Source organism: Entelurus aequoreus, linkage group LG20 (genome assembly GCF_033978785.1).
Source record: "Entelurus aequoreus isolate RoL-2023_Sb linkage group LG20, RoL_Eaeq_v1.1, whole genome shotgun sequence".
Lineage (NCBI taxonomy): Eukaryota > Metazoa > Chordata > Actinopteri > Syngnathiformes > Syngnathidae > Entelurus > Entelurus aequoreus.
Window position 1 is genome coordinate 44,174,527 of NC_084750.1, and position 25,600 is coordinate 44,200,126.

General features: G+C 40.2%; 1 protein-coding gene across 1 annotated transcript in view; it reads left to right on the forward strand.

Moving 5' to 3' along the window:
* dlgap3 (discs, large (Drosophila) homolog-associated protein 3) overlaps window positions 1–25,600 on the forward strand; it is a 345,962-nt gene that overhangs the window by 249,771 nt on the left and 70,591 nt on the right. Inside the window, exon 3 of the mRNA XM_062030130.1 lies at window positions 7,924–9,080. Coding sequence (XP_061886114.1) covers window positions 7,998–9,080 — 1,083 coding nt within the window. The 5' untranslated portion in view covers window positions 7,924–7,997. The remainder of the gene's footprint in view (window positions 1–7,923; window positions 9,081–25,600) is intronic.

Here is a 25,600-nt window from a genome sequence, read left to right on the forward strand (position 1 = left end):
GTAGCAAACTTCATGAATGTTTTTTGTGAACAACAAAAACACTCTATTACAAAGAAATAAGAGTTGTAGAAATGATTGGAAACTCAAGACAGCCATGACATTATGTTCTTTGCAAGTGTATGTAAACCTTTGACCAACCTCCGGGCTGATGATTTTAAGTTGTCCTGAAGAATTTGGAGGTAATCCTCCTTTTTCATTGTCCCATGTAAAGCACCAGTTCCATTGGCAGCAAAATAGGCCCAGAGCATAATACTACCACCACGCTTGACGGTAGGTGTGGTGTTCCTGGGATTAAAACAAATACAAAAATAAGAGTTGTAGAAAGTATTGCACACTCAAAACAGTGTATGTATACACACATACATATATACACACATAGATATATACTGTATAAACATATACATTTATATAGCTTATTATTTAATTAATTATAATTTACTGTGAGTAATCACAATTAAACCAAATTCAAAAGTGTGATTAATCTGATTTTTTGGACTGTATATATATATATATATATATATATATATACATATATATATATATATATACACTACCGTTCAAAAGTTTGGGGTCACATTGAAATGTCCTTATTTTTGAAGGAAAAGCACTGTACTTTTCAATGAAGATAACTTTAAACTAGTCTTAACGTTAAAGAAATACACTGTATACATTGCTAATGTGGTAAATGACTATTCTAGCTGCAAATGTCTGGTTTTTGGTGCAATATCTACATAGGTGTATAGAGGCCCATTTCCAGCAGCTATCACTCCAGTGTTCTAATGGTACAATGTGTTTGCTCATTGGCTTAGAAGGCTAATTGATGATTAGAAAATCCTTGTGCAATCATGTTCACACATCTGAAAACACTTTAGCTCGTTACAGAAGCTACAAAACTAACCTTCCTTTGAGCAGATTGAGTTTCTGGAGCATCACATTTGTGGGGTCAATTAAACGCTCAAAATGGCCAGAAAAAGAGAACTTTCATCTGAAACTCGACAGTCTATTCTTGTTCTTAGAAATGAAGGCTATTCCACAAAATTGTTTGGGTGACCCCAAACTTTTGAACGGTAGTGTACATATATACAAGCCCCGTTTCCATATGAGTTGGGATGTAAATATAAACGGAATACAATGATTTGCAAATCCTTTTCAACCCATATTCAGTTGAATATGCTACAAAGACAACATATTTGATGTTCAAACTGATAAACTTTTTTTTTTTTGCAAATAATAATTAACTTGGAATTTCATGGCTGCAACTCGTGCCAAAGTAGTTGGGAAAGGGCATGTTCACCACTGTGTTACATGGCCTTTCCTTTTAACAACACTCAGTAAACGTTTGGGAACTGAGGAGACACATTTTTGAAGCTTCTCAGGTGGAATTCTTTCCCATTCTTGCTTGATGTACAGCTTAAGTTGTTCAACAGTCCGGGGGTCTCCCTTGTGCTATTTTAGACTTCATAATGCGCCACACATTTTCAATGGGAGACAGGTCTGGACTACAGGCAGGCCAGTCTAGTACCCGCACTCTTTTACTATGAAGCCACGCTGTTGGAACACGTGGCTTGGCATTTTCTTGCTGAAATAAGCAGGGGCGTCCATGATAACATTGCTTGGATGGCAACATATGTTGCTCCAAAAGCTGTATGTACCTTCCAGCATTAATGGCGCCTTCACAGATGTGTAAGTTACCCATGTCTTGGGCACTAATACACCCCCATACCATCACAGATGCTGGCTTTTACACTTTGCGCCTATAACAATACGGATGGTTCTTTTCCTCTTTGATATCCTTTACACACTGATGTCGCTTGTTGATGCAGTACAGCCTGAGGGATCGAAGGTCACGGGCTTAGCTGCTTACGTGCAGTGATTTCTCCAGATTCTCTGAACCCTTTGATGATATTACGGAGCATAGATGGTGAAATCCCTAAATTCCTTGCAATAGCTGGTTGAGAAAGGTTTTTCTTAAACTGTTCAACAATTTGCTCACGCATTTGTTGACAAAGTGGTGACCCTCGCCCCATCCTTGTTTGGGAATGACTGAGCATTTCATGGAATCTACTTGTATACCCAATCATGGCACCCACCTGTTCCCAATTTGCCTGTTCACCTGTGGGATGTTCCAAATAAGTGTTTGATGAGCATTCCTCAACTTTATCAGTATTTATTGCCACCTTTCCCAACTTCTTTGTCACGTGTTGCTGGCATCAAATTCTAAAGTTAATGATTATTTGCAAAAAAAAAAAAAATTATCAGTTTGAACATCAAATATGTTGTCTTTGTAGTGCATTCAATTGAATATGGGTTGAAAATGATTTGCAAATCATTGTATTCCGTTTATATTTACATCTAACGCAATTTCCCAACTCATATGGAAACGGGGTTTGTATATGTGTGTGTGTATATATATATATATATATATATATATATATATATATATATATATACATACATACATGAAGCTAATATAGAAATATGCCTACACGACGTCACCGTGGAGTTATTGGGTCTGTTTAGCTGATTAGATTCCACAGATAGTGCGTCCATGACCATGACTTCTCTTTTGTTTGGTCAGCCGTTTTACTGCCGTGTTACAGACACCGGTTGGAAACAATTAAGGGATGTAAATAAACATTTACAAAAATATTTCTGTGTAAATATCTAATTTCTCAATGTGTATATCTGCGACTTATATATGAAAAACTATTTTTTTCTTCAGATATGTAGTGGGCACGGCTTATATATCAGCGTGCTCTACAGTCCGGAACATACGTACTGTATAGAGGCCCTAAAGTTTCTGTCATTGACCCTCACCAGACACAATCTGACGACGAGCTTTATGGACCAAGCGCCCGCACAGAAGGATGCAGGCTTGAAGAGGACGGCCGTCACGGCCACAGCGATGCCACGGCTGGATGCGCAAACCTCCTCTCACTCGGCCAATCAAAGCCAACTGGCCACAGTCTATACTGAATAATTATCCACGCGTATGTCTCGTCTGTGCCAAAACACATGCGCTCGCCGAGCCCCGGCCTGCCGAGCCAATTTAACTCTAATCACATTTCAACATGAAGGGACGTGTGCATTATTACCCAACACTATGCACGCCATTAATATGTAGTTAGAGCGACAGAGATGTGATTATATCAACTGCCGATGAAGTCTCTGACTCCATTTGGAATTCAATCATCACTTGTGTGGCGACGACTGGCATAGAATTCCTATTTCCATTCCGTACAGCAATATTGTTCCTATTGATTTCACTTTCTGTATAACGCGACATCCCCGTTAATTGCCAGCACTCAAACGGGGAAATTACACCATAATTGATTTGGGGGGCCGGGGATAAAAGTATGACTAAAATCAGATCCCCCAACCGTGGGCTCCGCCGGATGCAGTCGATCGATAAAACACGGCGTTTCTCTCCGCTGTAAATCATGTGAACGTGCAGAGAAGCCCTGCAGGCCTGGATGGAGGAAAGAGGCAGACAACATGCGAGTGCGGGACTGATGAATATAACAAATAAAGAGCAGGGGGGAGGGTGCAAAGAGAAAGACTAATACTGTTGATTTATCAGGCCGGCGGCCATTAAGATGGATGAGATGAAGAAATGTGTCTGTGGTTGCTCTCTGGAGCTTGTTGGATGGACGCTCAATCCTTGCACTGCTTGTCTTAGCTTTTTTTCTGAGCTTGAAGAAAAAAAACATGAATAAAAATCAAGTGTGCAACAAATAAATATGTTAATCAAAAAAAACAAATCATGGTTTTCACTTTCAATTCATTAAGCCTGCAGACAGAAAACAGTCTGCAAGGTAATCAACTTCCAATAAGTCATTTTTATACCCGTGTTTACTCAACAAATATGCTGTTGTGTGTTCTAAGCAGTTTGGCGCCATTATGCAGTGCTGTTATGCAACTAAATGGTGACATATTTACTGATCCCAAAGCCAAAAAATAGGAAGTTGTTATGATACTATTATCGGACGATGATCACCGTTGCAGATTAATCATGTAACATTATCACTGGAGGACAAGGCTGATTGCTGAAGAACATGTTTTACTCGAGAGCAATAGTTGTGTTGAGTTTGAGTTTATTTCGAACATGCATGCATACAACATGATGCATCACACATGCATGCATACAACATGATACATCACACATGCATGGATACATCACACATGCATGCATGCATACAGCATGATACATCACACATGCATGCATACAACATGATACATCACACATACATGCATACAACATGATACATCACACATATACGTATACAACATGATACATCACACATGCATGCATACAACATGATACATCACACGTGCATGAATACAACATGATACATCACACATGCATGCATACAACATGATGCATCAAACACGCATGCATACAACATGATGCATCAAACACGCATGTATACAACATGATGCATCACACACGCATGCATACAACATTATGCATCACACATAAATGCATACAACATGATGCATCACACATGCATGCATACAAAATGATACATCACACATGCATGCATAAACATGATGCATCACACATGCATGCATAAACATGATACATCACACATGCATGCATACAACATGATGCATCACACATGATACATCACACATGCGTGCATACAACATAATGCATCACACATGCATGCATACAACATGATGCATCACACATGCATGCATACAACATGATGCATCACACATGCATGCATACAACATGATGCATCACACATGCATGCATACAACATGATACATCACACATGCATGCATACAACATGATCCATCACACATGCATGCATACAACATGATACATCACACATGCATGCATACAACATGATACATCACACATGCATGCATACAACATGATACATCACACATGCATGCATACAACATGATACATCACACATACATGCACACAACATGATACATCACACATGCATGCATACAACATGATGCATCACACATGCATGCATACAACATGATGCATCACACATGCGTGAATACAACATGATACATCACACATGCATACAACATGCATGCATACAACATGATACATCACACATGCATGCATACAACATGATGCATCCCACATGCATGCATACAACATGATGCATCACACATGCGTGAATACATCATGATACATCACACATGCATGCATACAACATGCATGCATACAACATGATACATCACACATGCATGCATACAACATGATACATCACACATGCATGCATACAACATGATACATCACACATGCATGCATACAACATGATACATCACAATTTTCAGTTTCTCTTTTCAACATGTTGGAAAAGGAGTAGGAAGAAGCAGAGCTTATTTAATCCTATCCCTTTTCTTTTACATAACAGTTGCTAAAACTTTTGTTAACTTCCTGTTCTCAATTTATTCACAATATACTCCATAAGTAATCACAATAAAAATAAATAAATACTCGGTGAAGTAAGTTACATTTCATATAGTGAGATGAGTAAGATTATTTTGGAAAAAATGAACGGATGGGATGCCTGGGAACGCCTCGGGATCCCCCGGGAGGAGCTGGACGAAGTGGCTGGGGAGAGGGAAGTCTGGGTTTCCCTACTTAGGCTGCTGCCCTCGCGACCCGACCTCGGATAAGCGGAAGAAGATGGATGGATGAATGGATGGATGAACGGATGGATGGATGAAATACATTGAGAATGTTTATCATGGTTCTTCTTCTTTGTACTTTGTAAACACTTTAAGTGTGAAGAGTTTCTTGAAGTGGATCATATTAGTACATTGGTTGATTGCTTTGCTTAATCCATTCCATCATTTAATTCCACATAGTGATATACTGAAGGTCTTAACTTAAATTTGTATGTGCATACAAATGTTTTAAATTACATTTTTCTCTAAGATTATATTTCTCCTCTTTTTTTGAGAAGAATTGTTGTACATTCTTGGCTAGCAGGTTATAGTTTGCTTTATGTATAATTTTAGTTGTTTGCAAATTCACTATGTCGTGGAATTTCAGTATTTTTGATTGAATAAATAAAGTGTTTGTATGTTCTCTATATCCAACATTATGTATTATTATAACTGATCTTTTTGTAACACCGTTAATGAATGAAGTGTACTTTTGTAGTTATTTCCCCATATTTCTGCACAATAACTCAGATATGTAACACTAGTGAGCAGTAGAGAATATGAAGTGATTTTTGGTCTAGAACATGTTTTACTTTATTCATTATTGACGTGTTTCTTGCAACTTTATGTTGTATACTTTTTACATGAGATTTCCAGTTCAATTTATCATCAATTATTATACCTAGAAATTTGCTTTCATTTACTCTTTCAATTTTTATTCCGTCTATTTGTATTTGTGTTTGACTTTCTCTTCTACTGTTACCAAATAGCAGGATGACTGCGCATGTGAGCCGTGTGCTTGGTATTTTTATGTATTTTTATCTATTTATCTGAGTAGCAAGATCTTATGTTTTTTATGTGTCATTATGAATTTGCTCTAGTTTGCTTGAAATTTCGTTGTATAATGTACAATGACAATAAAGATATATTGTATTCTGATTATGTTACACAGCGAGAGAGCAAGCCAGGAGCAGGTATACTAATAGCAAAGCTATCGCAACGCTTAAGCTAATAATAAGACTTTTGCAAAAATTAAATCAGTTTTATCTTTTAACAACTTTGAGCGGCTAATTCATGCTTTTATTTCATCACGTTTGGACTACTGCAACTCACTCCATGTTGGAATGAACCGGTGAGTCCAAAATGCGGCTGCTTGCCTTTCAGCTAGCGCTAAAAAACATGAGCACGTTAGCCCTATTTTAGCATCCCTTCATTGGCTCCCAGCTCATTTTGGAATTCATTTTAAAAATGTCATTGTGTGTTTTTAGCGCCGCAATATATGTCAGACCTTTTAAAAATCTACACCCCCGCAAGGTCTCTAAGGTCTGCTGATCAAGTTCTCCGTGTCGTCCCAAAGCCTGTTTAAAATCCAGAGGGGATGGTGCGTTTTCTGCTGTGGCTCCGAAACTATCCCTCTGGTTGTTGAAATCACATTTGTATTCCTTGGCTTTTAAACCAGCATGAGAGTTGTGTGATCTTCATCTATTTTATTGTATATTATGTATTTATTCTCTTTTTAGTTAAATGTTTGCTCGACTGTCCTTAGTTTTACACTGCTTCTAAATGTGTGTTTTAACTACTTACTGTGCAGCCCTTTTATTGTGTTTTGAAATGTGCTATATACAGACGCGATCAAAAGTTTACATACACTTGTAAAGAACATAATGTCATGGCTGTCTTGAGTTTCCAATAGTTTCTACAACTCTTATTTTTTTGTGATAGAGTGATTGGAGCACATACTTGTTGGTCACAAAAAACATTCATTAAGTTTGGTTCTTTTATGAATTTATTATGGGTCTACTGAAAATGTGACCAAATCTGCTGGGTCAAAAGTATACATACAGCAATGTCAATATTTGGTTTTGACCACATACTCTTTCCTCCAGAAGATCTTATCTTTGTCCATGTGATGTCAGATTAAACAAAAATGGAGCTGTTGGGCCACAATACCCAGCAACTTCATGAATGTTTTTGTGACCAACAAGTATGTGCTCCAATCACTCTATCACAAAAAAATAAGAGTTGTAGAAACTATTGGAAACTCAAGACAGCCATGACATTATGTTCTTTACAAGTGTATGTAAACTTTTGACCACGACTGTATGTGTGTTTTAACTACTGTGCAGCCCTTCTATTGTGTTTAGAAATGTGCTATATAAATATAGTGGATTGGATCGGTAATGGTATCGGCCGATCACGCTCAAGGATGAACGGTATCGTAGTCAGAAACATAAAACCACGATCGCAACATCTTACTAACCACTGCTCATTTTGTGCCTGCAGGTGAAACTCGCGCCGCCCTGTCCCGCCCACAGCGCCCCCTTTCCGCCCGGACGGCCCACCACGCCCCGGTGCATATGAAAGGGTACCATGTCAGCCGCAGCATGTCCCAGCATTCCTCTGGTGGTGGCGGAGGAGGCCCCTGTCATTGCGCGCCTGAGGACTGCGACGGCCCAGGCAGAGACTACTATCACGGGCACAGCGATGGCCACTACTACCCTCCGGGAAGTGCGGCCGAGGCCTTGGCGCTGGAGAGACACCACTCCCACTCCCATAGCCACTCCGGCGGGGGTACCTTCCCCCGCTCCCACCCGGGTCATCACCCGCCGCTCCAGTCCTTTGACTCGTGCGAAGAGTGCGTGTCGTCGGGTCACGGAGGCAAGGTGCACCGCGTCCCTTCCAACCTGATCGACCAGTTCGAGAAGCAGGTGCCCTTCCACCCGGATGGCTTCCACACGCTGCAGTACCAGCGCACCACCAGCGGGGGCACCGAGCAGCGCAGCGAGAGCCCCTCGCGTATCCGCCACTTGGTCAACTCCGTGCAGCGTCTCTTTGCTAAGTCCCATTCCCTGGAGGCCCCGTCCAAACGGGAGTACAACGGCACAAGAGGAGGCGGGGACTACAGGAGCGAGAGGGGAGGCGGGCACAGGAGCGGCGGGGAGGACGGCAGCGGTCACCACACCGGCCACCAATCACGTTCCGCTCGGAGGAACAAGTCCAGAGAGCGCAGCAAGAGCGGGGACTCGCGGCACGAGTCCGGCCGGCGACATCGTAGCAGGACGGCGGGCTGGTGGAGCTCTGACGACAACCTGGATAGCGACAGCAGCTTCCTGGTGAGCGGCGGCAGGCGGGGCTACCCCAGCGGCCACGAGAGCCTGGATGCTGCCATCCAGGAGCTCACCATGAAGAGGCCCAAGGAGCGAGGAGGTGGACCGGCGCCCGGGGAGTGCATGGCATGCACCACCATCGCTCTGGCGGGAAGTGAAGGAGGCGGACACCACGGTCACCCCGGTCACTCCCTGAAGAGGAGCACGTGGTCGGCCATGACGGTCAGTCAAGCCAGGGAGGTGTACCCTTCCAGGGGGGTGGGATCGGGCTATGACAAAGCCCTGGTGCCCATTGAGAACAAACTGAAGGAGAGAAGTCTCCATTATCTGCAGGTGAGTGCATGCTTGCGCAATACACACGAAATCAATCTAAATCCACTTTCTTTGTATCGCACTTTGAACGACAAAACTGTTTCCAAAGTGCTGCACTTCAAAAAACTATAAAACGCTATTCAATTAAAAGCATTTAAAATAGTAGATAAAATAATATCAATTTTTTTTAAAAAGATTTAAAAAATTAACAATAATAATAATAGTAATTAGTAATAATAATAAAAAACACCAAAATAGGTAAAAACAAATGAATAAATAATATTTAAAAGCCCAATTTGAAATCCAGACAAAAAGTGGGTTGTAAGACGAGACTTCAACAGTTGGGGCCGTTTAACATGATTTTACTTGTTTTTAAATCCTTACGTGGTCTTGCCACACCTTACCCCTCTGAGCTGCTCCACCGCTATGCCCCCACCCGGTCCCTCAGGTCAGCTGATCAGCTGATCCTGGAGGTACCCAAATTAAAACGCAAGCTTCGAGGGGACAGAGCCTTCTCTGTTGCGGGTCCAAAACTCTGGAAGCATCTCCCTCTCCATGTGAGACAGGCCCCTTCTTTGGCTACTTTTAAGACCCTTCTTAAAACCCATTTCTATTCACTGGCTTTTAACCCAGCATGAGACTTTAAACTGTTTTTAACTTTTTTAACAGTTTTTAACTTTTTAACTGCTTTTTATCTAACAAGTTGTTCTTAGGATAATTTGTATTTGCTTATTCAATGTGTATTTTACTTGTTTTAAATGTTATTTTTTTAGTCTGTCCTTTGCCTCTATTTCTTTGTGTTGTACAGCCCTTTGTTCATCAACTGTGGTTGTTTTTAAAGAGCTTTATAAATAAAGTTGGTATGGTATGGTATGATAAATGACAAACGTGGGTTGAGTTTTTTCTTGCCCTGATGTGGGATCAGAGCCGAAGATGTCGTTGTGGCTTGTGCAGCCCTTTGAGACACTCGTGATTTAGGGCTATATGAATAAACTTTGATTGATTGGTTGATTGAAACTGTCATCGTTATATCCTGATTATGCATTTTGAAATGTAGCGTGGGCAGCTCGGTAGAAGAGGGGTTAGTGCGTCTGCCTCACAATACGAATGTCCTGGGTTTGATCCTGCGCTCGGGATCTTTCTGTGTGGAGTTTGCATGTTCTCCCCGTGACTGCGTGGGTTCCCTCCGGGTATTCCGGCTTCCTCCCACCTCCAAAGACATGCACCTGGAGATAGGCCCCTCCCACCTCCAAAGACATGCACCTGGGGATAGGCCCCTCCCACCTCCAAAGACATGCACCTGGGGATAAGTTGATTGGCAACACTAAATTGGCCCTCGTGTGTGAATGTGAGTGTGAATGTTGTCTGTCTATCTGTGTTGGCCCTGCGATGAGGTGGCGACTTTTCCAGGGTGTACCCCGCCTTCCGCCCGATTGTAGCTGAGATAGGCTCCAGCACCCCCCGCAACCCCGAAGGGAATAAGCGGTAGAAAATGGATGGAAGGATAATGTAGCGTCCTCGCTAGTGTGCTGGCGGCTAATGATCCTCCACAGCGGCATGGCCATGCCCTGGTGGCAAGTAAACATGTACCATTACCACTGGAGGATGAGGAATAGCTAAAAATGCTACACTACAATCAAAAAAAACAAAAAAACATGTCATGCTAACCGCTTACCGAGAATTATGTAAACAGCGGTGGGTGGATCAATACAAATATAGACAGTAACGATACAATTAGACAGTTACGATACAAAGTTTAGTATCAGTATAGGTTCGATACTAGAGTGATTATGTCAATATTTTTTATTACCACAAAAACAGTTTTTGTTGTTGTTTATAAAACTGAGGGCCTGCATGATACAGGAGGGCTTTAAGGCAAAACTAGTAGGAAATGATTAAATATGTAATTGATATTGCTACGCCGCCATCCTGTGTTATCGTCTGATTAGAACTGTGACCAAAAATAAATAATTAATTGATTTTGAAAATTTGAAGTATCAGTATTGGTATGACCGATACAGGCCCCTGTAACTACTTGGTATTGGATCGATACCCACATTTGTAGAGTCACCAAAAACGAATGTAATCAAACAGAAGAATACGTGTTTATGACATTTGAACAGAAGTGTAGATAGAAACATGTCACGACAGAAAGTCACCAGGTATTAACAGTAATTTAGCATGTAAATGAATAATATTTTTGAGAAAATAATCGGAAATGATGCAATATGATACCACATATGTCAGCAGTAGGGATGTATACCGTGTACCAGTATTTATTGGTACCGGTTCCGAATTAGGTCGGTCCATGAGGACCGTCAAAATTCCGGACTAATGATACTGCTATCTGTATTTTTGTTTCATCTGACTGGCGTTATATTGACACGCTCACATTCAGTTACAAATTAAAATCATCTTTGAATAATGACAAATAAGGAAGCAATGCCACACAGAAGTTTGTAACACGACAATATTTAATCCTAAAAAAAAAAGCAATGGTGTGCCGTCAGGGCCAGCAAGGACTTTTCTGCTGGCCTAACATAACCAAAATTCATGATCATAATTAAAGATAAAAGTATTTTTTTTATTTACTTACCTAAATATCTAAAAGTATTCATATTATTTTCATGTCATAATATGCTCCTTCCACTGCTGTTGTTTTTAGTTTAGAGTTTGTATCCAATCAGAATTCAGCTATCTTATGTTGCCATGCTGTACCAAATCTACCCGGGGCCTTCAGAATCAACCATGTCTGTGCACTGTAAGACACATACGGTTGACAGACAATTGCGATAGCCAATCAGATCACAAGTTGTTGTCAGTAAGACCTTCTAACTGGCCTAACGCTTTGATTGGATACTCACTTGGGAGTCCCAAGTGAGTATCCAATCACAAGTTGCGATAACAGGAAGTGGCACCAGAACCATACGAGCCATAGAAAGCCACAGAAAACTCACCAGTACAATAACCACAAAGATAAAATGTTGGTCTTACACCTGGTTATCCGCTGTGGACAGACGAAGCCAAGCATTGCAGGTTTATCGAGCGGTGCACGCTCCCGCGAAGGAAATACATTTTTGGCAGGCAATCACATTTTGGCACAACACTGGCGGTGAAATCAACTGACTACGACGGTACCACTGGCTTATACGGCGTCGCATGGGTGCTACAAATTGTATTTCTTAATTTTTTCATGTTTCATTTGTTTTATACAATTCTTTTAATTTTGTCAGTACCACGTAAGGTATGTTTTAATTGCTAAAGCGGGTTTATTGAATGTAAAATGCGCCAAAAAATAGACCGTTTTGTAGTGTTGAGGGGGTTCAATGCCCAGTAGCGTGCAAGTGTGTTTCTGTTAAGTATTTCTCCAGCAATGGTCATGTGGTGACATCAATTACGGTATTTTGAGAGGTGTAGTCGGACTAATTAGGACATAACTGAAGGCCTAGGTGAGAAACGCACGGCCCGCCTCCAAAGTTCCTCAAAGTCAAGCACGCTGGCCGGTATTTTTATTTTTTATTAAATCAACATAAAAACACAAGATACACTTACAATTAGTGCACCAACCCAAAAAACCTCCCTCCCTCATTTACACTCATTCGCACAAAAGGGTTGTTTCTTTCTGTTATTAATATTCTGGTTCCTACATTATATATCAATATATATCAGTACAATCTGCAAGGGATACAGTCCGTAAGCACACATGATTGTGCGTGCTGCTGGTCCACTAATAGTACTAACCTTTAACAGTTAATTTTACTAATTTTCATTAATTACTAGTTTCTATGTAACTGTTTTTATACTGTTTTACTTTCTTTTTTATTCAAGAAAATGTTTTTTATTTATTTATCTTATTTTATTTTATAATTTGTTTAAAAAAGGACCTTATCTTCACCAGACCAGGTTGTCAATGAAATTAGATTGTTTAAAGGGTTCTTAAAACCAGGTCCAGTCCAGATTATGTCGAGGTCGGGCTCAGCAACACACGCCTTCATTTATGTACACTCAAAATTAGGGAACTCAACAACAGATTGCATATAATCTATAAACAAAATTAAATTTTCAAATTAAGCATTTGAGGACTTCCCATCTTTTGTTATGTTTTTTGGCATCATTATCGTTTTCAACCATATAACTTCCTAAAGTTAAAAAATACTGAATAAATGTTTTAAAGAAAGTAATACTAAGTGAATATCTGTTTTTGGCCTTAAAAATAAACCTTTTACCGAGTACTATAATTAAATTGACTAAATCATGACTGTCAATTAACTCTCCGCCGTGTCAGTTTGAGGTGAACGCACTTTACTCACGACCGCATTTTATCAACCATCCTAGTGATTCATTAATCCACAGGCCAATATTAATCCACTCAAAAAAGTAAAACATTGAGGTAATAAAATCATCCATAACGTTTCTTCAAAGCATGATAGCATCCACTGGGACTGACATGTCTCTGGTTGCCGTCTGACGTCACTTTATTGCATGTCATTAAAACACGTCTTGCTTGAATGTTTAACTTCCTTCTGTTTCTTGACTACAAACTGGACAATCGAGCATTACATTTGCTCACTGAGTCTATTTATTGACTATAATACACACTACATCGGTAGTTGTCAACACTCAGTATGGCTTCCGGTCCGTTACTCAAATATGTCTGTGTGCAACATAAACACAAATACCAATTCCTATTGTTACAAAATGCACACACACATAACATGCTAATTGACTGTATTGATTTATGATATATCTGATACATCATGTAAAAGGTATGTTCTCTGCACACATACATAAATAATATTTCCATCCGAGTGTTATTGTAATGATTATAAACACAGTGATGGATCTGAAGATGAAATAACTGCACTGCACACTAGAGTCGTCCCGATACCAATATTTTGGTACCGGTACCAGTACCAGTAGATGGACGTTAGCCGCTAACTAGCTAGCCATATCTTAAAGCAGCTCTTCCTGAGGGTGTTCCAGTGTTATAACTTCACCTTTATCTTTACTTTTTACACCAAAATGCGTCCATTCTCCCTTTTCTGTCTACACACTGTGTCTGCTTGTAAGTACTCAGTGATTGTGCGCTGCCGAACATGCTCCTCTGCTCGTAAAACCAGCAATCTTATGACGTGACGACGCACCGCCGTGCCCTTAAAAAAAAAAATAGTGAACCGGTACTTTTCAAACAGAGTATAGTACCATTTTTGATTCATTAGTACCGTGATACTATATTAAAAGTTAAAGTTAAAGTACCAATGATTGTCACACACACACTGAAATTTGTCCTCTGCATTTGACCCATCCCCTTGTTCACCCCCCGGGAGGTGATGGGAGCAGTGGGCAGCAGCTGTGGCCGCGCCCAGGAATCATTCTGGTGATATATACTAGTACCGGTATACCGTACAACCCCAAAACACATAGTTGAATTCTTTAAGACTTAAAAACTGCTGTTGATGAAAGATGTTCCTGCTCTGAGATGTTGAAGTACATCATGAAGGAGGTGTTCAACCTCTTGTGCTTTTTAATAATGTTAATTAAAATGCATTTTTTGACATCTGTATTTTCCACAAATTACATATAGTATCGATAAGAGTACCGATAAATACCGGTATCGATAAGGAATCTCAATAAGGGTTTCGTATCGATAAAATCTTACCGATATACAGTCGTGGTCAAAAGTGTACATACACTTGTAAAGAACATAATGTCATGGCTGTCTTGAGTTTCCAATCATTTCTAAAAAAAAATTGTGATAGAGCATACTTGTTGGTCACAAAAAACATTCATGAAGATTGGTTCTTTTATCTTTCTTTTTTCCGTCAGTCTACCCCAGGGCAGCTGTGGCTACGAAAGTAGCTTACCACCACCAGGTGTGAATGAATGATGGGTTTTTAACATGTAAAGCGACTTTGGGTACTTAGAAAAGCGCTATATAAATCCCAGGTATTATTATTATTATTTTATGAATTTATTATGGGTCTACTGAAAATGTGAGCAAATGTGCTGGGTCAAAAGTATACATACAGCAATGTTAATATTTGCTTACATGTCCCTTGGCAAGTTTCACTGCAATAAGGCGCTTTTAGTAGCCATCCACAAGCTTCTGCTTGAATTTTTGACCACAAAATTGCTGCAGTTCAGCTAAATGTGTTGCTTTTCTGACATAGATTTGTTTCTTCAGCATTGTCCACACGTTTAAGTCAGGACTTTGGGAAGGCCATTCTAAAACCTTCATTCTAGCCTGATTTAGCCATTCCTTTACCACTTTTGAGGTGTGTTTGGGGTCATTGTCCTGTTGGAACACCCAACTGCGCCCAAGACCCAACCTCCGGGCTGATGATTTTAGCTTGTCCTGAAGAATTTGGAGGTAATCCTCCTTTTTCATTGTCCCAAAACACGCTTGACTGTGGACACTGACACCTGTGTTCCAGCAGCTTCCAATTCATTGCAGACCTGCTTTTTGGTGGTTCTCGGTTGACTCTTGATCATCCTGACCAATTTTCTCTCAGCAGCAGGTGATAGCTTGCATTTCTCCCTGATCGTGGCAGTGACAAAACTGTGCCATGCACTTTATACTTACGAACAATTGTCTGCACGGTTGCTCTTGGGACCTTAAGCTGCTTTGAAATGGCTCCCGGTGACTTTCCTGACTTGTTCAAGTCAACGATTCGATTTTTTCAGATCCTTTGACTTTCCCTGTGTCGCAATTGTAACCGAGTCTAATGACTGCATCACATGAGCCCTATTTAAATGGGCTCAGAGAAGTCAACAGGTGTCGTCAATCATAATCACTCATATGAAGTTAAGAGGCCATGCCATTAAAGCTAATTTGATTTGATTGTAACTTTTCTACATCACCAAATTTGATCATGTATATTGCTGTATTACCCAGCACATTTTCAGTAGACCCATAATAAATTCATAAAAGAAGCAAACTTCATGAATGTTTTTTGTGACCAACAAGTATGTGATCCAATCACTCTATCAAAAAAAAATAGGAGTTGTAGAATTTATCGGAAACTCAAGGCAGCCATGACATTATGTTCTTCACAAGTGTATGTAAACTTTTGATCACGACTGTACATCAATTAGTAGCCTTTATAACCCATTTTGAAAGCGTTCTATGATCATTTATATGGCAAATAATACAATAGGAGGAATATCAATATCGCAGGAGGCTGCAATATATATCGCAATAGACCGTATCGCTCATCCCTAGCTTAGTAAGAAGCAAAACATCAGTAGATCCTGTGCAGACTTAATGAAACCTTCGCACCCGCGTGAGTATGCTGATGGATCGCGTCGGCTTCTCAAATTGCTTCCGCACGCCAGGCAATTTGCAGTTAGCGTAAGCAGCGGCGCCGATAAAAAAAGGAATGAAGGCGGCAGACGTAAATGCTGCGCGCTCACCACAAATCAACAGGTAGTGCTTCTCCCTGACAAAAGCAGACGACGAGTGAAGAAAAGGAAGGTAAGGCCGTAGCTGAACCGTTTAGAAAACCAAGACGCTGGCAGGTCGGTTACTTGGGCGAACCGGCGGGCCGTGTAGCGAGCGCGCTCTTTTAGATGTGCAGCAAAGCTAACCCCCCGCTGTGTCCGGGAAGCCACCTACCTTTTACTCCACTGATGATCCTCTTCAGCACAGAGCGCCATGTGCGTCACTCGCTGCTGACAGAACACTCCCTGCTGGGCTGGAGGTCCGCTTTGTGGTGGCGTGCGGCCCTTTTGTCCTTCCACCGGTGCGCCTAATATGCCAACACCCTCTGCGTCATGTTTAATGTAGAAACCTTCCTTTCACTCTGTATCATCAGATGAGTGATGAAACGTACACACTTACGATTGAAGGCCAAACTGAGACGTTGCTTTGTGTACTTAAGATTCTGATTGACATGAAGGCACACAAACACACACACACATTCTTGTATTTGTTACCTTCTTGAGACCTCCGAAAAATGCCTACCTCTTTAGGACCACCCTTTCTAGATATATAAACATGTGTATTTGCAACATTAAAAATATATACATACTATGAAAATATCAAAAAGCTTGTTGGGAAGGATGAGTGGGAATTTCACAAGAAAAAAGGTCACAATTTCACAACAAAAACGTTTGAATTTTGGCAGTGTTCTAATAAAAGTCGTCATTTTACTCAACGCAAGTCAAAATTTTTACAAGAAAAACTGAACATTTGTGCAATATCATGACAAAAGTTGGAATTTTACTCAACAGTCGCAATTTTACAAAAAAAGCTTAACATTTTGGCAATTTTATGAAAAGAGACGTAATTGTACTCAAAAGTCACAATTTTATAAGAAAACTTTCAAATTTTGGCAATATTAGAATAATAATCGTAATTTTACTTGGCAAAATTGTGACTAAAGTCATCATTTTACTCAAAAAATTTCACTATTTTACAAGAACAACAACAAAATAGGCAATATTGTGATATAAGTCAGAATGTTATATGACAAATGTCACCATTTTGCATTAAAAAGTAATATTTTTTACATGAAAAAGTAATGATTTTACGAGAAAATATTGCAATATTACAGAAACGGAAAGAATATGAGAAATTGTTCCCAATTTTGTAAGAAAAAAGTCGACACATTGTGAGAAAAAGACTGCTTTTTTTTGTATTCTTTGTTTGCAATTGGTTTTTAATCTTCATTATTTACTTCAAGTTATTACACTATGTCCCTATATGCATATTTATTTATTTTTTCAATTAATTTTGGCCAAAGGGGCCGCATTTCAATGTCTTACACACACTTGTTATTTCATATGTTGGCCAGAGGGGGAGCACTTAAAATTTTTACACACACTTGTTATTTAATATGTTGACCAGAGGGGGAGCCCTTTTATAACCGGCACACAGTCAATTTTGATAGACGTCACCAGTAGGGGTGCAAATGAGACATTGTCTATTAGATGCAATGTTATTGGGACCATGATTTATGTCATCACTTGTTCACACCTCCTCACATGGAAGATACTTTTCCTTCTTCATGTCTCAAGAAGGGTAGAAATACAAGAACACACACACACACATACACACGTATGTATTGAGTACTCACAAGTCTCCAGCTGTGTTGCAGCAGAAGCGCTGCTAGAGAACCAGCAGGTAGCCACAGAAGTCCTTGGTGTTTCGCCAACTTTCATCCTTTAGCCACAGCTGAGGTCTGCAGATACGTGTGTGTGTGTGTGTGTGTCTGTGTGTGTGTGTGCGTGTGTGTGTGTGAGTGTGTCTGTGTGTGTGTGTGCGTGTGTGTGTGTGTGTGTCTGTGTGTGTGTGTGTGTGTGTGTGTGTGTGTGTGTGTGTGTGTGTGTGGGAGAGAGAGAAGGGAGTGTGTGTTTAGACGGGGCCTGTGAAGTCTGACACATTGATGCATGGCTTCAGCGCAGCTTCCTCGAGGCAAACATCAGCTCCAATGTGGGGCCTTGGTAATTGTAACAACAGAGCTTTATTTACATGACCTGTTTGTTAAGAGTAAGACCAGAACTGTCGTTAGGAACAAGTTACGCTTTACTAAAGGGCGGTTCGACAGGTGGCTGGTGCATTACACGGAGACGCTAATGCATGCTTTTATTACAAGTCGTATAGATTATTGTAACATACTGCTTTCAGGTCTTCCTAAAAGGGTTATTACACCTTTGCAATTACTCCAAAATTCAGCGGCACGTGTCCTGATGAAGACCAGAAGGCGGGCTCACATTACACCAGTTTTAAAATCCCTGCATTGGCTCCCCGTGTGTTTCAGGATCAATTTTAAAGTTCTTCTTATGGTTTATAAATGTTTTTATGGTATTGGGCCTTCTTATCTTTCAGATTTGCTTTTACCCTATGAACCTATCATCCTCCGGCACTCCAAAAGAGCCTGAAAATGCGGGTGCCAGGGACAGACGTGGAAGGAGATTTTTAAAACAATGTTCTAAAGCTTAGTGATGTATCAGATGTATCAGATTGTAGGTGGGGTTTTTTTTTACCCTTCGCGTTCATATTTCCTAAAAATCAGATATACCGGTCCCCAGACACATTTTTGTTCCTATATTTGGCCCCCCCGTGTCAAAATAAAAGCTTAGTGGTATATCAGATGTATCAGATTGTAGGTGTTTTGTTTTTTTACCTTTCGCCTTCATATTTCACTGTTTGTTGCATTTTTGTTGCGTTTTGCTTGATTGTAAAATATGTGGATGGAGAGGGGGTGTGACGTTCATAAGTTGTCAATATTCAGTGTTTTATCCTTCATAGTAAATATTGTAAACCCCACATTCTTTATTTTTATGTACATTCTGGGTGTCTTATTCAGTAAAAAAAAAAATTAAACTCCATTCCGTTTTTTAAGGCGGTCTGTCATAACATTTTTAGCTTTCAATCAGACATTTTTGTGAGGTTTTGTAAAAGATATACCGGCCCCCAGACACATTTTTTTCTCTAAATTTGGCCCGCCTGAGTCAAAATAATTGCCCAGGCCTGGATCAGCCAATGGGCGTGATGAAAATGTGACATTCTGACAACTCAGAACAATTCAAAACCAATATTGTTGAAATGTTGCCATAAAGCCCATCCCCTGGTGCATGTTGCTAAAATGCCTGTGTCAGATTGATAAGGAATGCTGAAAAGTGACATGGAGAGCGCTACAAAGTGGCGGCGACAACAACAGGGGAACATACTGGGGGTGCAGAGATACAAATCCAAGCTTCGGGATTGAAAAGAGATAAAGGTGATGGTTGCCGTGGGGGCAAAGCCAAAGAAGCAGGATGAGAGAATGGAGAGCGATAGTGAAACACCACAGGGTCTGCAGATTAGGCCCAAACATATTTTAAGTGATGACCTTAAAATCTGGGCACTCAGGTGGGACGCCAAAACCTCAGGCGTTGACTTTTTGTGTGTCCATTCTTTGTCGGTGTTTGTATGCGTACGCACGGTTACATCTTGGATTGGCGCCGATAAATATCCCTCATAATGTGTGGGCACATAGCGGCGTTATGTGGCGGTTGCACATCATATTGGAAGGTAAATGTTTTGGAAACCAACATACGAGAGACACCTTTTCCGTTTGGGATGTATGCTGAATTAGGTGCTTTTTAGAGCAGGGGTGTCAAACGTACGGCCCGCAAGATGATTTTGGTAAGTATTCAAATTAGCTGACATTTTTTTAATGAAAGAAACTGCTCTTCTAAATGTGTCCACTGGATGTCGCAATAGTAATTCTTTGTATCCCCTGCTGCAGGAGTGCGCATGACTTCAGAGGGGGCGGAGCTATGTGCCCGGTTTAGATACAGGACTGGGGGCACATTATCTGGGCGCACATAAATATGCCGAAATAACATGTATCCCCTTCTAACTTCCTGTGTGATGCATGAAATGAGTCCAAATTCACAAGTTTGTTGTATGTACAGAATAAACCACCTACTCGGTGGCCTAGTGATTAGAGTGTCCGCCCTGAGATCGGTAGGTTGTGAGTTCAAACCCCGGCCTTGTCTGCATTGACAAGACCTTACTTCCTGGCAAGTTGAAACTGTGGTGCCTACAGTTTGGATTGCTCCCCCGTTTGATGTGGCCACTAACAGTCTACGAGATCCCCATGGCCAAAGTCGAGAAGCTGGAGAGAACAGTCAGTGCATACATCAAGAAGTGGCTTGGCCTTCCACGGTGCCTCAGTAACATCGGCCTATATGGTCTTGGTGCCCTGGAACTGCCCATCTCTAGCCTCACGGAGGAGTTTAAATGAGGCTGAGCATGACACTGACTGAGTCTCAAGATGAGGTGATCCAGGCGGTTGCTCCCAGACTGGCAACCGGGAGGAAATGGATCCCATCTGAGGCGGTGCAACAAGCCAAATCTGCTCTCAGGCATGGAGACATAGTGGGACAAGTGCAGCACGGAAGAGGTGGGTTTGGACTTGGGGCTAGTCGACCCACATGGCACAAGGCAACATCAGCCCAGAGGAGAAAGCCGGTGGTTGATCAGGTTTGACAACAAGAGGAGGCAGACAGATGTGCAACAGCAGTGGCACAGTCCAAACAGGGACAGTGGACTAGCTGGGAAAACCTGGAGAATCGTAAGCTCACATAGAAGGATCTTTGGGAAATGGAAGGGAGCCAAATCAGCTTCATCATCAGAGCCACCTACGATGTTCTTCCCACACCCAAGAACTTAAACCAATGGTTTGGAGAAGATCCTTCTTGTGCACTCTATCAAACCCCTGCAACACCGGCTGCAAAATCAGTTTGTCTCAAGGCCGCTACACCTGGAGGCACAACCAGGTCTTAAGACAACTGGTGATCACCCTGGAGGAAAGGAGAAATAACAACAAGGCCCTCCCTCCCCCAATCCCTAGTCACTCAATCACCACTCAGTTTGTAAGAGCAGGACAACTCTTACCAAAACCATCTGCAAGAGTGGAGGCAACCCTTCTGGACTCTGCCCGGGACTGGAAAATGCAGGTTGACTTGGACCACAAACTCATCTTCTCACCTGAAATCATTACAACCAGCTTCAGGCCGGACCTGGTCTTGTGGTCAACCTCCCAGAAGACTGTGTTCATTGTTGAACTAACTGTACCATGGGAAGCAGCAGTTGGTGAAGCATATGAGCGCAAACATCTAAGGTATGCGGACATAGCAGCCGAGGCGGAGCAACGCGGCTGGCGTGCCCGAGTGCTTCCAGTTGAAGTCGGGTGCAGAGGCTTCATTGCTACGTCCACAACCAAGCTCCTCAAAGGAATGGGATTGAGAGGTCAGGCCTTCCGGCGGGCTGTCAAATCGCTATCGGATGCTGCTGAACGAAGTAGCAGATGGATATGGTTCAAGAGAAAGGACCCAAACTGGGCTGCTAAAAAACATCGAGGAGTAAAGGCAAAGGGGGGCACATCCGGGAAGCCAGATGTCGCCGTTGAGCCCTCTGGAGGTGATACCAAAGACTATAAAAAAATGGGAGCCATTACTTCCCTGCTTGGCACTCAGCACCAAGGGTTGGAATTGGGGGTTAAATCACCAAAAATGATTCCTGGGCGCGGCCACCGCTGCTGCTCATTGCTCTCCTCACCTCCCAGGGGGTGATCAAGGGTGATAGGTCAAATGCAGAGAATAATTTCGCCACACCTCGTGTGTGTGTGACAATCATTGGTACTTTAACTTTATGATCTTATTACATCAGTTGAGGAAAATGAATGAATTACATTAAAAACATCCTGTAATTGTATTTTGAAATTACTATTTATTACATATTCTGATAGATTACAATTTTACACCAATGAGAGCATTTTAAAACAATGCCAGACTCACACCTATTTGACTAAGGAACATTATCACATCACTTATTCAGAAATGATAAATCACGACAAATGAAGATAGACTACTATGAACAGCAACATGTAAGTGTAAAAAAAACAACAATATGATTTATATGTTTTCAGATTGTGCTTGTTCTATTTTTAAACAAAAAAAACAATCTAAAGTTATTTTTATTTTAAGTTATCATGACATAGATTTTCCTCTATGTGGCCCATGAGCTAAATTGAGTTTGACACCCCTGTTTTAGAGGTACCGACTGAACTTTGTCGGTACGACCAGGTACCGAATCCCGTGAAATAAAACGGAACCGTATTTTGCACTTGGCGGGCAAACAGGCGTATTCAGAGCAGACTGCCTGCATAAGTAATGTTGCAATTTTACATGACAACAAAGCAAGCATGCCTGAGAGAAAGTGATCAAAAGTAAGGCTCCACTTTCCAAAATGCACTAGCTCGATGCTAATTTCAGGAGAGAACACACAGGAGATAATACAAATAATAACAGAAGAAATTAACAAATTAAAAAGATGGTTTGACAAAAACAGACTATCGTTGAATCTCAGTAAAACTAAAATAATGCTATTTGGCAACAGTAGAAGAGAAAGTCAAACACAAATACAAATAGACGGAATAGAAATTGAAAGAGTAAATGAAACCAAATTTCTAGGTATAATGATTGATGATAAATTGAACTGGAAATCTCACGTAAAAAATATACAACATAAAGTTGCAAGAAACATGTCAATAATGAATAAAGCAAAACATGTTCTAGACCAAAAATCCCTTCATATTCTCTACTGCTCACTAGTGTTACATATCTGAGCTACTGTGTAGAAATATGGGGAAATAATTACAAAAGTACACTTCATTCATTAACGGTGTTACAAAAAAGATCAGTTAGAATAATACATAATGTTGGATATAGAAAACATACAAACCCTTTATTTATTGAATCAAAAATACTGAAATTCCACGACGTAGTGAATTTGCAAACAGCTAAAATTATGCACAAAGCAAACTATAACCTGCTAGCCAAGAATATACAACAATTCTTCTCAAAAAAAGAGGAGAAATATAATCTTAGAGAAAAACGTAATTTAAAACATTTGTTTGCACGTACAACACTTAAGACCTTCAGTATATCACTATGTGGAATTAAATTATGGAATGGATTAAGCAAAGCAATCAAACAATGTCCTAATATGATCCACTTCAAGAAACTCTTCAAACTTAAAGTGTTTACAAAGTACAAAGAAGAAGAACCATGATAAACATTCTCAATTTATTTCATCCATCCATTCATTCATTCTTAAAGTAATCTTACTTATCTCATCATATGAAATATGACTTATTTCACCAATTATTATTATTAAATTCTTACTATTATTTATTTATTTATTTTTATTGTGATTACCTATGGAGTTTATTGTGAATAAATTGTGAACAGGAAGTGAACAAAAAGTTTTAGCAACTGTTATGTAAAGAAAAGGGATAGGATTAAATAAGCTCTGCTTCTTCCTACTCCTTTTCGAACATGTTGAAAAGAGAAACTGGAAATTGTGATGTATCATGTTGTATGCATGCATGTTCGAAATAAACTCAAACTCAAACTTACATTAGATAGGCCATGTACATGCTACTGATTAGCATTGGTGATTTTACATGCAATTTGTACACATCCAAATTTGGTAATGAAAACAAGGATGCACGATACAATCAAACAACTGGTGTGGAATACTTTAAATAGGGGTGTCCCCACTTTTTTTTTACTTCCGATACTATACTGATATTGGAGCCGATGTCAGGATATAAACAGATATATTTAGCACAAATTACAATGCATAATTTTATAATTTTGTAGCGCTGAATGTTAGAAAAAGCTTGTTTAAGTGGAATCAGTGAAAGAACAATGGTAGGTTTGAAAAAACACTAACCTGATGACAGACTGATGTTGTTTATAAATTGAAGTGTAGCAGTAATTAATTTTTTTCTGCTACACCGAGTGGCCCAAAAAAAATGCCTGTAAGTTCAATGATGCGGACGCGTTTGTTACTGGATACTTTCTAATACGCTTCAGCCTTGGAGACTTTGTATGTGTAAGTAATATGCAACTATAATTATTTGATACTTATTTATATTGACACATGTGCTGTTTTACACTGCAATATTGTTCAATTATTGTTACACATGTCTAGCTTGTTTGTTATTGTGTGCTTAGCTGTTGTGCAGCCGCCAGCTGCTAGTAGCCTTATAGCCTAACATGTTTACCTTTTGTAAATGCCATCCATCCATTCATTTTCTACCGCTTGTCCCTAAATGGAAGAAATCGTTTACATATGTGGGTAAACCCCCCCCCCCCTAGAGGGGGGGGTTACCCACATATGCGGTCCTCTCCAAGGTTTCTCATAGTCATTCACCGACGTCCCACTGGGGTGAGTTTTTCCTTGCCCGTATGTGGGCTCTGTACCGAGGATGTCGTTGTGGCTTGTACAGCCCTTTGAGACACTTGTGATTTAGGGCTATATAAATAAACATTGATTGATTGATTGATTGACATGTTGGAGGACATTTAGATGTGAACTGGCTGGCCAGCTTTACGCAAGTAATCACGCTGCAAAGGGTTTAGATACAAGCTGATATCAAAGAGTTTAGATACAAGCTGATATCAAAAAGTTTAGATCAGGGGTGTAAAACGTACGGCTCGCGAACAGGTTTTATCCGGCCCGCGGGATGAGTTTGCCGAGTATAAAAATTACCCTGAAATTTTTTAATGATAAAAAAACAGCTGTTCTAAATGTGTCCACTGGATGTCACAATAGCAATTCTTTGTATATGATGCTACATATGTACAAAATAAACAACATGATGTTAGTACATCAGTTGAGGAAAATGATCAAACTACATAAATAACGTACTGTAATTTGATTTTAATATAATTATTTTATCTTGATAGATTGAAAATTAAAACCAATGAGTTGACTGATGAACATTATCACATCATTTATTCAGAAAACATAAATAATGACGAATAAAGTATAAAAAAAACCCAAAAACAACATTATGAATTCTAAAAATTCAGAATCTGCTTGTTCTATTTTTAAACAAAGAAAACAATCTGAAGTTGTCTTTATTTTTAAGTTATCGTGCCGTGATGTTACCAGTCCGGCCCACTTGGGAGTAGATTTTCCTCCATGTGGCTCCCCATCTAAAATGAGTTTGGCACCACTGGTTTAGATACAAGCT